This window comes from Homarus americanus, unplaced genomic scaffold, assembly GCF_018991925.1.
Source record: "Homarus americanus isolate GMGI-L3 unplaced genomic scaffold, GMGI_Hamer_2.0 scaffold11347, whole genome shotgun sequence".
Classification (NCBI taxonomy): Eukaryota; Metazoa; Arthropoda; class Malacostraca; order Decapoda; family Nephropidae; genus Homarus; species Homarus americanus.
In genome coordinates this window covers 38,543-52,500 of record NW_024725157.1, presented here as the reverse complement: position 1 = coordinate 52,500, position 13,958 = coordinate 38,543, and the positions used below count along the sequence as shown (strand labels likewise).

The following is a 13,958-nucleotide window of genomic DNA, read 5'->3' as shown; positions in this document are numbered from 1 at the left end:
GAAGGTTTGGATGACTTTATGGGGTAGTGAGGGTTATGAGCAGGTGTTATGGGCAGGTGTGGAGAGATGAGGATTATGAGCAGGTGTGGAGAGGTGAGAATTATGGGCAGGTGTGGAGAGATGAGGATTATGAGCAGGTGAGGATGTGTGGAGGTGAGAAGGTCATGAGGTGTGAGGATGAGAAGCGAGGAAAGAAAATATAGAGATGAATATATTGTAAATTTAAAGTTACAGCCAGGAAAAGTGTTTTATTTTATTTATTTATTTATTTCATTACCAGTGGTTAATCCTTACTAAAAGCTCTTGGGAAGACTACCTGATTGAAACACATTGTCAACACAAGTTAAACACATTTCGGAAACACAACACCATTAGTTTACTATACTTAATTAACCTTAGGAGGTGTATTCTGGAGTCAATAATGTAATGTGTTTATAGTATACGTACCATTAAGTTAATTCATATTATTAACTATGGAAACGTGTAGGTGTAATTTGTATAGGTCGACAGCAATTATCAAGTGTCGTTAAGTAATTAGTACAAAGTTTTCCCATTACAATATGCACTTAACCTAAAAGTACTTACCGTTATGTAATTTTGTTTTCTGGTAGGTAGCTATAGCACGTAAACCAAATGGTAATTGGCATAGGTACAGTCGTTAAAGTACTCGTATATACAACAAGTACTTAATTCGGGAATAAATGTAATACAACATACAATATACAGTCGTAACTTGATGTCCAACTATGACGGTATTGTCTAGGTATTGACATTAAAAAACGCAGGCGATTGATTTTCGTATTGACGTCAGAAGACAACAGGCGGTGTGTGTGTGTGTGTGTGTGTGTGTGTCTGTGTGTGTGTGTGTTGGTGTGTGTGTGTGTGTGTTGGTGTGAATAAGACACTGTAACGTCATGGCGCGGCAGAACAAACTGGTTGATGGTGTGACATCATGGTGTGCTGTACTGTGCCGGGACTCTTAAGTTATCTAGCTAATAAAGTCTCTTAAGAACTCAGAAAGTTATATCAATTCAACGCAACAATGAGAGAGTTGTCAAGTGTTGCATGTCTCACGTTTTTGCCTGAACCTAGTAGAAGAAATGAAGGACTACGAATTTAATAGTACTTAACCCTTCAAAGAGGAGCGAATACTTTTAGATATTCATTTAGTTTCGTGTAAAAGTTGCTGAAGCGAAAATAAATTAGTATTGGCTGTCCTGAAACTGCAAAAAAAAAACATCTATGATCGTGAATTACAACAGTGAACGAACAAAAACTGACAGTCCTAAAGGTTCTAATTCATAATATAAATTATGTATCTTTTATTCCAATACAATAGTCTAAGCCAGATCTAATAATATAAATACTAATAACTGAAGAATGATATTGCATTTCTTCTATAATGTAAGAAAAAGTGTGAATGTATCTAGGTAAAACCTCCTTGTACTGTATTTACTATCTCCCCGTGGCGCCGCTTGCGTGTTGGTCGTGCGTTAGTACTACACTCCCACTCCCAGAGCCAGAAACTCCAAAACAGCTCCCAGGCCAAGTTTCTTCTCGGTGAGTGATCCATTTACGATACGATGCTGAATGCTAATTTATTTATTTATCTATCTCCCTCCCTCCTCTCTTGTGCCTAGTGTGCTTCTTCCGCAAGTTTGAAGGCTTGGTTCCGCGGGCCAACACAACACACACACACACACACACACACAACTTGAACCATTTAATATACACATACAGTACATTAAACTCTCAACACCAAACTACATTACTTTTCAGCTTTAGGCGCCATTATTAGATTCTATTATATTAAACTTCTATGATAAAAACAACTTTACTCATAAAAAAAAATCACATTAAATTTCTAACACCATTGTAGATATAAACTTTTAACACCATTTGTATTTAAAATCTGAATATTAAACCTCAAATTAATTAACTTTTATTCTCTTGCTTTATCACAATTACAGTTGACGTTTGAAAGTTCACATCAAAGATTATTTAAATAATTTTTTTTTAACCTATATCACCGCGTTCAATTTTACCTTGGAAGTTTTCTCTCTTTTTCTGGTCAAGACACTAACGAGGTGTGCATGTGTAGTAGCTTCTTGTGTCGAGGCTTTGGGGTGTTTGGTGATCTTGTAGTGTTTACCTCCTCTTGTTAGTGTATTCCGTGATCCCTTCATTACGATGTCTATTCCTGAGTACAATTAATCATATCTATTAATTATATATTTACCCCTTGATGATAACTTAATCCTACAGTACAATGATTAATTACTTGAGTACGATAACTTAATCCAACAGTACAATGATTAATTACTTGAGTACGATAACTTAATCCAACAGTACAATGATTAATTACTTGAGTACGATAACTTAATCCAACAGTACAATGATTAATTACTTGAGTACGATAACTTAACCTTGTAAGTACAATGATTAATCACGAGTACGATGACTTAACCCCTAGAATAACATGGCCTGTTCCCTTGAGTACAATGCCATGGTACTCAGAGGGTCAAGTCGTCGTACTCAAGGGATTAATTAAAACAACACAGCAAATGACTACAGTAATATTGTTTTTGGTGTTCGTGTGATGCAAGTGGCATGATAAATTACACATTTGTGATTTTTTTCGTATTTAGTAGATAAACATAGATTATTAAAGTGTGTAGTGTAGTTTATTTATGTAGTCTTGTTTCTGCTTTCACGTATAAAACAACTTATGCATTTAAGAGTTTCTGAAGAATTGATAGGTTCTTGTATCGTTATGTTGGTGATAGTTGAATTTAAAGACTGAGATAGAACAGTTTGGTCACTTGTTTTGTCTCTGTCGCCTCCAGCCTCCAAGACGTGGATACTCAAGTGTGTTTATTGTAACCCTATAATTAGGTATAGAACAGCGCGTCTGTAAAGCTGTGATATAGATTTTTTGTTGTTGATATCGAAACCATTTCAGTCGCTGTTATTATTCTACCTCATCAGCCAGGAGGCAACTTGACGTGCTGTACCAGACTATGGGACGCAGTGTTCAGTTTTAACCCACTTTTCACTTACTTTCACGTTATTATATTGTATCATTTCCTCTTTATCCATTCTGCTTTACTCTCCTTTTTGTTAATCAATTCCTAGTTGTATATTTCTTCATTATCAACGACTGCTGAATGTTGGCCAAAGATGAACGAGCGCAGTGTCACCTGGCGGGGGAATAATGAGCTTAGATAACTTAGATTAACTTAGATCGATGGATACTATTGGTATAGTTACGTGCAGTTAGTCCCTCTGTTTCACCCCTACCACCGCCCCGACCACCACCACCACCACCACTAACTACCCCCACCACCACTAACCACCCCCAAACAACAGCGGAACGACCTTTGGTAGCATACCTGGCAGGGCAGTAATTTATTATTGATAAGAGTGGTGGTGGTGGCTGCTTGCAACTACACCACACCTGTAATGACACACCCCATATTTACACCACACCTTTAATGAAACACTACACACCTGTAATGACACACCCCACACCTACAACACACCTGTAATGAAACACTACACAACTGTAATGACACTCTACACCACACCTGTAATGATGCACCCTACATCTGTACCACACCTGTAATGATATACTCCACAACTACACCACACCTGTAATGATACACTCCACACCTGTAATGACACACTCCACACCTACACCACACATGTAATGATACACCTACACCACACCTGAATATAACTTGTTTTTGTTACTATTCATTGTTTTGTTTATTGTGTATTTTGTGTGTGTGTGTGTGTGTGTGTGTGTGTCAGTATGTACGTGTGTCTGTCTGTGTCTGTCTTTCAGTACCGCCTGTGTCTGTCTGTGTGTGTCTGAGGTAAGGAAGAAACACAAGGGGGGGGGGTTAAATTGTGGGAGATACATTACCAGGTGTGGCCTTTTGGAGCAGTGAGTCACGTGTGTGAGAGAGAGAGAGAGAGAGAGAGAGAGAGAGAGAGGGGAAGAATGACACACACACACACACACACCTCTGTACACAAGACGCACTCCTGTACACCCACACACACACACACACACCTGTACACAACACCCACCCACACACACGACCTACATAACCACAATATAACCCTTGTTTACGTCAGCTGGCAAGAGAAGGCGTTGACCTCTCTGAAACCAGTTCATTACGTCCAGGCAAAAGATTCGTAAGGTATTGATTAGTACACGAATGGATAATTGTAACCCACGAAAAGTCTAATTGAGTACACGAAAGGATATAATTTAGTACACGAATGGATGAGATTTAGTACACGAATGGATAATTGTAACCCACGAAAAGTCTAATTGAGTACACGAAAGGATAAAATTTAGTACACGAATGGATGAGATTTAGTACACGAATGGATAATTGTAACCCACGAAAAGTCTAATTGAGTACACGAAAGGATATAATTTAGTACACGAATGGATGTGAGATTAGTACACGAAAAGTCTAATTGAGTACACGAAAGGTCAGATTGAGTACACGAAAGGTCAATTATTTTTATTTGTTTAACTTTTAAGAGTTTGGTTCGACTGTTAGTTGTCAATGGTTCGTGATGTTCTTTTAAATACTTAGCTTTCGACTTACAGCTATGATCGTATCTCGACTCGTAAGCTAAACGTCTCTTTCGTAACTAAAGGTATATTTCTATCGCTATCGCTCGACTGAAACTATTTTTCTATCGCTCGACTCTCAAAGCTAAATATCTAACCTCGTCTCAAGCTATGATATGTAATAATTTCTCAGCTATAGATTAATCTCTCGACCCCAGCTATACTTCAATATTTCTTTCTTATGTAAGCTATTTGTATCTCTTATATTTAAACCAGTTATAATTATAGCTCTTTTGCAAGCTCTAGTTGTCTTATCTTTAAAGCTATATTTGCTCATGTACCATACAATAATTTTCTCAGCTATGAAGTTTAGCGTTCGGTTGACTCAATCGTATTTGCTTTATAGCTGACACTTAGAGCTGACACTGTAGGTGATGCTTTTAGCTGACACTGTAGGTGATGCTTTTAGCTGACACATATCTTACACTTTACAACTGACACTATAGCTGATGCTTTACAGCTGACACTCATAGTTGACACTCATAGCTGACACTTTACACCTGACTCTTTACGGCTGACACACATAGCTGACATTCAAAGCTGAAACACATAGCTGACACTCATAGCTGACACTCATAGCTGACACACATAGCTGACATTTTTGCTTACCGCCAGCTATCTCGTCTAGTAGTGAATAATGCATGTGTAAGTATTTGATATTTTTAGCGTCTGGTCCGCTTGTTAGCTGAGTATAGCTTACTTGAAGATAATTATATGTATTTAATTTTGACGCAGTGGTGATTCATTGTTTTCATCATTATTATTATTATTATTATTATTATCATCATCATTAATTTCATTATTATTATAAAAATTCACATGTGGTCATTCTCACCACCATCACCACCCTCCACCACCATTACCATCCTCCCTCACCACCATTACCATCCTCCCTCACCACCATCGCCACCCTCCCTCACCACCACCACCACCCTCCACCACCATTACCATCCTCCCTCACCACCACCACCATCCTCCTTCACCACCACCCTCCTTCACCACCACCCTCCTTCACCACCACTACCTATCTCCCTCACCACCATCTTAAGGGCGGGGGTGTCAGTATAGGGGCCATGCTAGTGGTAACCCTATTTTAGCGGACACGAACCATCAGTTTTAAGTAATTAAGCTACATTAAGGAGAAAGAAAATCGTAAATGACTAGACTGGTGGATCGAAAGGCGTATTAATTTATACTATAGTTAACATGTTACTTTAGCCTTTAACAACACGTGTATAGGTGAATCTAAACACTTCTTAACCAAACCAGTACAAGACTAAGAGACAGACAGACAGACAGAGAGCTCTAGCAGTGTTTAACAGAGAGATCATCAGTATACTCACCCAGTGTGTTATATTAACTGGCCTACTGTATTCACGATGTACCAGTCTTCTTATTATTTTAACCCGGGGAAACAACTGAGGGTATTATTTTCAACCAAGAGTTTATTTAATCATCTAAGTCGCTGATTAAGGTTAATTTATTTTATATTTTATGTGAGTTTTTTTTTCTTATTAAATTTCCTGGATATCAAGAATTTGTTTAGGTTTGATTCGGATACTAAGCGACCAGTGAGAGTAACAGGAATGGTGGTACTTCATTAGCTGCTAGTTGGTTCACTCTCCTTCACTGTATTTAGCTCTCATGATCCTTCTCTCACTATACCATGATCCGTTCACTATCACTGTCATCCATGGTCCCTTCCTCACCATTACCTCCCCTCACCATCACCTTCACCCCCATCACCCCCATCATTATACGTATCCACTCCCTCATCATCACACACACCTAGCCCCCCTTTCACCATCACACACATAGCACCATCCCTAATTTCACCTACACCTCCCCACACAATCCCCCAAGACCATTATGACCATCCCCACCTTCACCATCACCACACCTTCACCATCACCACACCTTCACCATCACCACACCTTCACCACACCTTCACTCTCACCACCCCTCTCCCCCCCTCCTCGCAGTTCGACAAGGGGCCAGACATGTTCTCAGAGAGCCACGGCCTCATCTTCAGGTCTTTCGTCTACCTGTTTAACCAACTGCAGAACCGCGACGACCAGGAGTTCACCCTCACCGCCTCCTACCTCGAGATCTACAACGAGAAGGTGAGGAAAGAAGGTGTAGGGAGGAGGAGAGGCAGGGAATGAGGAGGGGGTTAGAGGACGAGCACACACACACACACACACACAAGAGACTAAAAAAGACTTGTAATTACGTCAACAGGTAAAATTCTTCAGACGAGTAAAACTTTATTGTTTGGCCAGGACGAAAGTAGAATTCAGTGTTTAACGTGAGGATTGTATTTACACCCAAGAGGACACGTATTAATAGAATTACTTCATCAGAGAGATGGTCGAGATAATTAGGGGGAAGGATTAGGTCACACGTCCCCCTGTTACCCCCTGATTCCCCCTGGTACCCCCTGATTCCCCTGCTACCCCCTCCTTGACCCGCCAGTGTTGCGACTCCCTGGAGAATTTTCGCATTCGCGTGACTCCTAAAACGTCAAATCTTGTACTATTTTCACCGGGACCAGTCGACCCTCTTTTCTCCCCTCTCCCCTCCCCAACCCCCACTCTCCTCTCACACTCCCCTCCTTTCACACACTCCCCTCCCACTCCCTTCTCCCACATCCCCCTGCCCTGTCACACTCCCTTACCTTCTCCCACTCCTCACTCCCCTCCCGCCCACCACAACCTCATGTAAGCAGTATATACCAGCACCTGCTAGACACTTCTACCACCACCTCATCGATCCACGAATTCCTCCCCCGTGTTAGTGTGAGGAGTGAGGTGGTACTCGCTCACGGTCCTGACACCTGGTTCCCTTTCCTGACACCTGGTTCCCTTTCCTGACACCTGGTTCCCCTCGCTGATACCTGGTAACACCTTCCTGACACCTGCCCCTTCCTCTACGACACCTGCCCCTTCTTCTCCGACACCTGCCCCTTCCTCCCCGACACCTGCCCCTCCCCCCCAACACCTGCCCCTCCCCCAACACCTGCCCCTCCCCGGACACCTGCCCCACCGACGCTAGTCCCCCCTCTCTCTCACGTACACAAGACCTGACCATTCCGTGTGGGTGGTGTCGTGTATAACCCGCCTCAGCCAACACATACTTGACCTCAATCTTGTCGACAATTACCCCCAGGGCTGTGTACTTAACCCGTGTGCTGGTGCATCGTCCTTCATGTGAGATTATGGGCCAACTCCCCTTTAACCTCGTGAGATTAACCTCTTAGCATGTGGCTCCCTCTATACCTCCATTAATAATAGTTTTAATACCATAAACTCAGGTAAAAACCCCATATGAATAATTGTATACACTATAATTAATATAAAAAAGCACCAATGAATATATATATATATATGTATACCGTGATAACAATAATAACCACGTAACTTTTTGTCTACACTAATTGAACGTAATCTCTCCCTCCTCCCCACCAGGTGATTGATCTGCTCAATATTGGAACCAACACCAAGCCACTGCAGGTGCGCTGGAGCAAGAAGAAGAGAGGATTCTTCGTTGAGAACCTCTTTGAGATCGAGTGTGCCGAGCTGGACGACCTGTTGGCGGTCCTCGAGGAAGGTATGAGGTCGTGGGAGGTCAAGGGGGGGACGTAAGGTCGAGTGGGAGGTTAAGGAGGGAGGAAGGAAGGAAGGAAGTTGAGAAAGGAGGGAGGTAGAAAGCTAGGAAGGAGGAGAGGGAGGGAAGGAGAAAGTTAGAAAGAAGAGAGGAAGGAAGAGATCTTGGGTGTATATGAAGGAAGGAAAAGAGAATACGGCAAAAGATAAGAATGACTGAAAATACTGTTGAAGGAGGAGGGAACTAAGAGCCTGTGTTTACCTGCAGGCTTGAGGAACAGGGCGGTGGCGTCACACAACATGAACGAGTACTCCTCCCGTAGCCACACCATCCTCACTGTCAACATAACCTCTGAGCAGAAGGTCAGTGTCGCCATGTACTCCCCAGGTCAGTGTCACGTACCTCGGGTCACTGTCACATATCTAGAGTCAGTATGATACTTGTATAACTTTACTGTAACTGATATAACCTGGTATATTCCTAGTATAGCCTCATATAGTACTGTGTAACCCCCTCCCCCCTCCATTGGTGTGAGACAGGCTGACGATGGGGTGAACCTGACTAGAAACGGCAAGATCAACTTCGTGGACCTGGCGGGCTCTGAGATGACCAAGAAGACCAACTCTGAAGGCAAGACGCTCGAGGAGGCCAACAACATTAACAAGTCACTCATGGTGCTCGGTGAGTTACGTGATGTCGGTTGGGCCTGTTTTGTGTGTGTGTGTGTGATTAGCGATATACTGGGCTTAAGTGTAGTTGAAGTATACCATGCATACCTGGGATCTATCGTCCATGCGTTAGAAATTTCGTGCACGCCATCTGTGTCCATTGCATCATAACGATCTCCCCGCATACCAACGATATATAATACATGCCAGGTTGAAAATAATTGATTTGTATTATATATCGTGATTAATTATACTGTAACATATAATCGTGGTCATACATGGTCACTAGATAAAACATTTGAACGCTTACATTCCTGGATGATAACACTTCTTCATCTATAATGCATATACTATTGGTGGTGTTGTGATGGATAGAACATAAACTAGTACGTGTTGACATTTTAACTCGGGCTTCTGTAAACGCTGAATGAAATAACCCAAAATATAAGAGGTTGTCAAATACTGTTGTGTGTTTAGGTAGCGTAGTGTTGTGTTGTGGATAAGAGGGTGAACAAACACCTCAGATGAGTGACTGTTGATGAAGCTCGATAAGGTAAACACATCGACCCGCTCGTCAACTGTTATCTTGTCTGTGTATGATGGGCTGGTACACAAACTTACCTGGACGTCTACCTCTCTTACCTCATTATGGTCAGGTACTACAGCACCAAGGTTACGTTGAGAGGTACTGTATTCAGCTGGGCTACTGGAGCCTTTTATTAAATGTGTTTCGTGAAAGAATATATGGAATAATCAACTGACATATGACTGTAGGTAAAAAATAATAATTGACGGGCACTGAGGGATTTTTTTATATTATTGGAACGTTTTTAAAGACGAAAAATAACGGTAAGTAGATAGAATATTCATAAAAGTTGAAGAGACAGGCTAAAAAGTTAGCGACGGGGATGGGGGAATTGCTGGGTAAATATTAGACAGGAATAGCAATTGGACGAGGAAAGATATTAAATATTAAAAAAAAATGAGGGAAGTTTTCAGTAAAGATTCCCAATAGAGTAAGCTGGCACAAACAGGCTGCATGTAGCCAGTAAGTTGTACCGATAGTCCGTGTCGTTGTCAAGGCCACCATTTATATAAAGTAAACAAAATCAACTTTATACCCACTGTCCATTACTGTAGTCACGTATATTGCTAGCTACAATTTATACGTTAAGTATTTATTAACTTATTTTAATACTAATAATAAACGCATCCATTCTGTTAAACATTAATATATATAGTGAAGTAGTTAAACATATCTTCCTTCCGTATGTATTGAGCTTTGTGTTTAGATCAATACACACACACCACACCCATTCCACCCCCAACTCTGTGCTGCTTTTCAGTATTTTTTTACTTTTTTTTATATATTTTTTTTGAGGCGTTAATTATAAGACTTATCCAATCCCCTCAGTCCTCCTCTCATCTTCCTTATTCACTGGCTCCGTCTTATTCCCCTCCCGCCCTCCTTATTTTCTCATCTTCCTTTTTTTGTCTCCACCCCTTCATTCTCTTCTTGTCTTCCTCTTCTCCTAATCTTCTTTATCCTCTCGTCATCCTCCTTGGCTATTTCACATCCCCAAATAGAAGATTAAATTGAACTTAGGAATATTTGAGAAGTGAACCCCGAGAAAAAGAAATTGACTGGATCACTACCATAAAGAGAAGGGTGATTAGTGGCTGGGGAAACTCAACTAGGCTTTGATAATCCGGTGCTGACGGGGCGGTGTTAAGCTTTTATTATTTTATGTTGACTTTGTTATGTTTTATTGGTCTTATTTTATTGAACGTATTTGGTTGGCGCCGTTTGTTACTGGCGCTTATAATTTATTTTTTGTTAGTAACTATTTCGAAGTGGAGTGTATGAATTAGATTATTGTTAATATCTTCTATGTGTTATTTTGATTTGACTAATAATTATGATAGTGATGAAGATAATATAGAGAGCCAAATGATGCAGCTGAGGAAAGTTTATCAGGGAAAAGAATTTATAAAAAAAAATGTATCCACCTCGTGTTGTGATGACAGGAGAGATAGTGGTTGCTAGGTTACCCACACAACATGCGCCTTTCCACCTCCCTACATGTAATTTAATTTTACCTGTGGTCTTATTAAAAGTATTCCCTCCATTCTTACCTCCCCGTTGTTCATATTTATAGTGATTTTTATTAGACGTATGTTGTTACGATAGTTTGTGTAGGAACTAGTTTATATCAAAATAATATTCGCTCATATAAAGGATCTGCTAAATTATATGTAATTCCATTGATGGCGCTGAAATAATCTACTGACGATGAATTTTAAACTAGAAATTGAGTATTATTTATCGTAATATGACTACTGTGTACAATGCTCTGCTCTCGATACTGTGTTAAACTCATACGTAATGAAAATGCTGCTTTTATTAATAATTTTGTGACGAGAATACCGAGGTTCTTTATTCTCCAGGAGTAAAAATAAATCCATTTATATTTAGTGTGTAAATTATAGTAATTTACTCAGTGGAATTTTAATACGCGGCCTTCACCTTTCATGATGTGTTTATATAAAGCAGAATATTGTAGTGTTATGTTGTGTTTGTGGTGCAGGGAGAGGGAGGAAGTTCATCGTGTATCATTGTATTACTCCCTCCCTCCCTACTCCTTCCATCATCTTCCACCCTGGCCTTACCCTCGCCAGTCTCCCATATCCCCTTGTTTCTCCTCTCCTCTTGCTTCCCTTCTCTTCAGCCCAGCTCCACGTGTCCCATTCTTCCTCCCTTGCCCCCCCCCTCTCTCCCTCCCTTGCCTCCCCTCTCTCCTTCCTTTGCCTCCCCTCTCTCCTTCCTTTGCCTCCCCTCCCTTGCCTCTTCTCTCCCTCGCTTGTCCCCTTCTCTCACTCTCTTTCTCGCACTCTTTCTTATTCCCTCCCTTGCTCCCCACTCTTACTCCCTCCGTTGCCCCCTTTTTCATTCCATCCCTTGTCTTCTCTTTCACTCCCTTGCCCTCCCTTGCCCTCTCTCCCCCTCCCTTGTCCTCTTTCACTCCCTTGCCCCTCTCTTTTTTTTCCTTTCCTCCTGTTCCTATTTTTCTCCACTACCCCAATTTTCCCTTGCCCTCGTCACTCTCCCATCGTCCCTCACAACAGCCAGCCTTTCCTTAACCCAGCAGGCTATTCACTTTTATAACTGGTTTCGTCTTGCTTCTCGCAGACTTTCTACACAGTTATCTTCTGTTAGCGAACCTCTGGAGGAAAATATAATTACTGTATGTGGAGCTCAGGTTGTATGTATGTGGAGCTCAGGTTGTATGTATGTGGAGCTCAGGTTGTATGTATGTGGAGGAGTGGGTGTATACAGTCGGTGCTAGAAGGACATCTGGTCATTATAAGATAAACTCCCTTCTACAGGAACGTGTATCGCGGCACTGTCAGACAACCGCAAGAGGGATGGCCACATACCCTATCGGGACTCCAAGTTGACCAAACTCCTCGCAGACAGCTTGGCAGGCAACGGTGTGACGCTCATGGTGAGTCACTTAAGTTATTAGATTATACGTGTGTTTTAAGATGCCATAAAGAACTTTAAAGTGGTTTGATAATGAGTGTGATAATCATGGCTTGTTGTGCCACAGATCGCGTGTGTATCACCCGCCAAGTCCAACATCAGCGAGACCATCAACACACTGCGCTATGCCACCAGAGCCAAGCGTATCCGCACCAAGCCCATCATAGTCATGGTTTGTACAATAGTCCTAGATTTAATAATACTTCCGGTGTAGATGTAGATTTCCGTTTACACACACACACACACACACACACATACACACACAGGGAGATGCCCACATATATGAACGCATCTAAATCAACAAATATAAATTGACATAGACAAATAAATAGAGGTGCACAGAAACCAGTAAATCGTCAAACACTTGCGACAGTGACCAAATAATAGTGTTGTTATAGAAAAGGTGTAGAAGTTGTTAGGAAAGATGTGGCATTAATGACGTTCTCTCTCATGGTTGTTCAGGACCCCAAGGAGAAGGTCATTATGAGTCTCCAGCGAGAGGTGAGCCTACTGAGGGAGGAGAATGCCCACCTCAAGATGCTCATAGACTTGGGCGAGAATGGTGAGACTTCATTTGTTTTATGGTTGGTGCAGGATATTGCTGTGGTCAATGCAGGGTTTTGCTGTGGTTGGTAATTAATTTTGATTACATACTATTGAAATACACTCGTACAGTACAGTAAAATAAATTGTTTAAAACCTAGAATTGCTAACTTGACATTGTTGCATTCACCTTCTTTTGATCCTGTAAGCTGATGTTCATTTAAATTATCAACTTATAATGGAATGTTTTTATTTTTTATTATGCTTCATGCCTGTTTTAGCACAACCATCCTGACAACATGCTGAGAGTGTTCAATTTCAATTGTTTATTCCTTGATAGAGGAAGCGGGATCCTAGTGCTGTTGTGGAGTTCAGGATTGTTTGTGTTCACACTCAGGATGGGATGGAGAAAGGAAACTCACAATGTGCTCTCTATATACATGTTGTATTGGATGTACAGTGCAGCTTGGTGCTGGGAAGGCAGCATGGTTACAAGCGTGATGTAGAGAGAGCTGGTTGGTGAGGACGCTCAGAGAAGGACAGCTTGTGGGTCGCCATGCTCGCCGGCGGGAGGCAGGCGGAGGAGGAGGAGGAGGAGGAGGTGTTGCTGGCTGGTTGGTGTAGGTAGAAAGAGTCAGGTCACCACGAGGTCAGGTCTTAAATAGCGGGGGGTAGGCGTGGCTTAGTAGTTGACCCCCGCTCCGTGATGTATGGCGGCGCTGGTTGACCTAGACCACGAGGCATACACTGGGGAATTGGTGGGGTCGACTACTCAGCGACAAACAGCGTTTGTAGGGGAGAAATCCACTACACTGTCACTAGGTACCCCTGTACAATGACACCAGAAGCATCTGGCAGGTGTGACAAATATATGCAGTATAAATATTATAAAGGGTCTCACTAAAGCCTAAGGAAGGAAGGTTATTCCTTTAACACATAATCA

At 41.7% G+C, this 13,958-nt stretch overlaps 1 protein-coding gene across 9 annotated transcripts in view; it reads left to right on the top strand.

The window, feature by feature from the left end:
* Positions 1–13,958, top strand: part of LOC121864746 (kinesin-like protein KIF12) — a 52,369-nt gene that overhangs the window by 22,002 nt on the left and 16,409 nt on the right. For 7 of the 9 annotated variants that reach the window (XM_042363904.1, XM_042363910.1, XM_042363905.1 and 4 more), the window contains exons 6-13: positions 1,498–1,560; positions 6,637–6,777; positions 8,122–8,263; positions 8,528–8,622; positions 8,800–8,941; positions 12,316–12,434; positions 12,540–12,644; positions 12,935–13,034. In XM_042363904.1, coding sequence (XP_042219838.1) covers positions 1,498–1,560; positions 6,637–6,777; positions 8,122–8,263; positions 8,528–8,622; positions 8,800–8,941; positions 12,316–12,434; positions 12,540–12,644; positions 12,935–13,034 — 907 coding nt within the window. The remainder of the gene's footprint in view (positions 1–1,497; positions 1,561–6,636; positions 6,778–8,121; positions 8,264–8,527; positions 8,623–8,799; positions 8,942–12,315; positions 12,435–12,539; positions 12,645–12,934; positions 13,035–13,958) is intronic. The other 2 variants (XM_042363911.1, XM_042363906.1) reach the window with 1 other exon arrangement.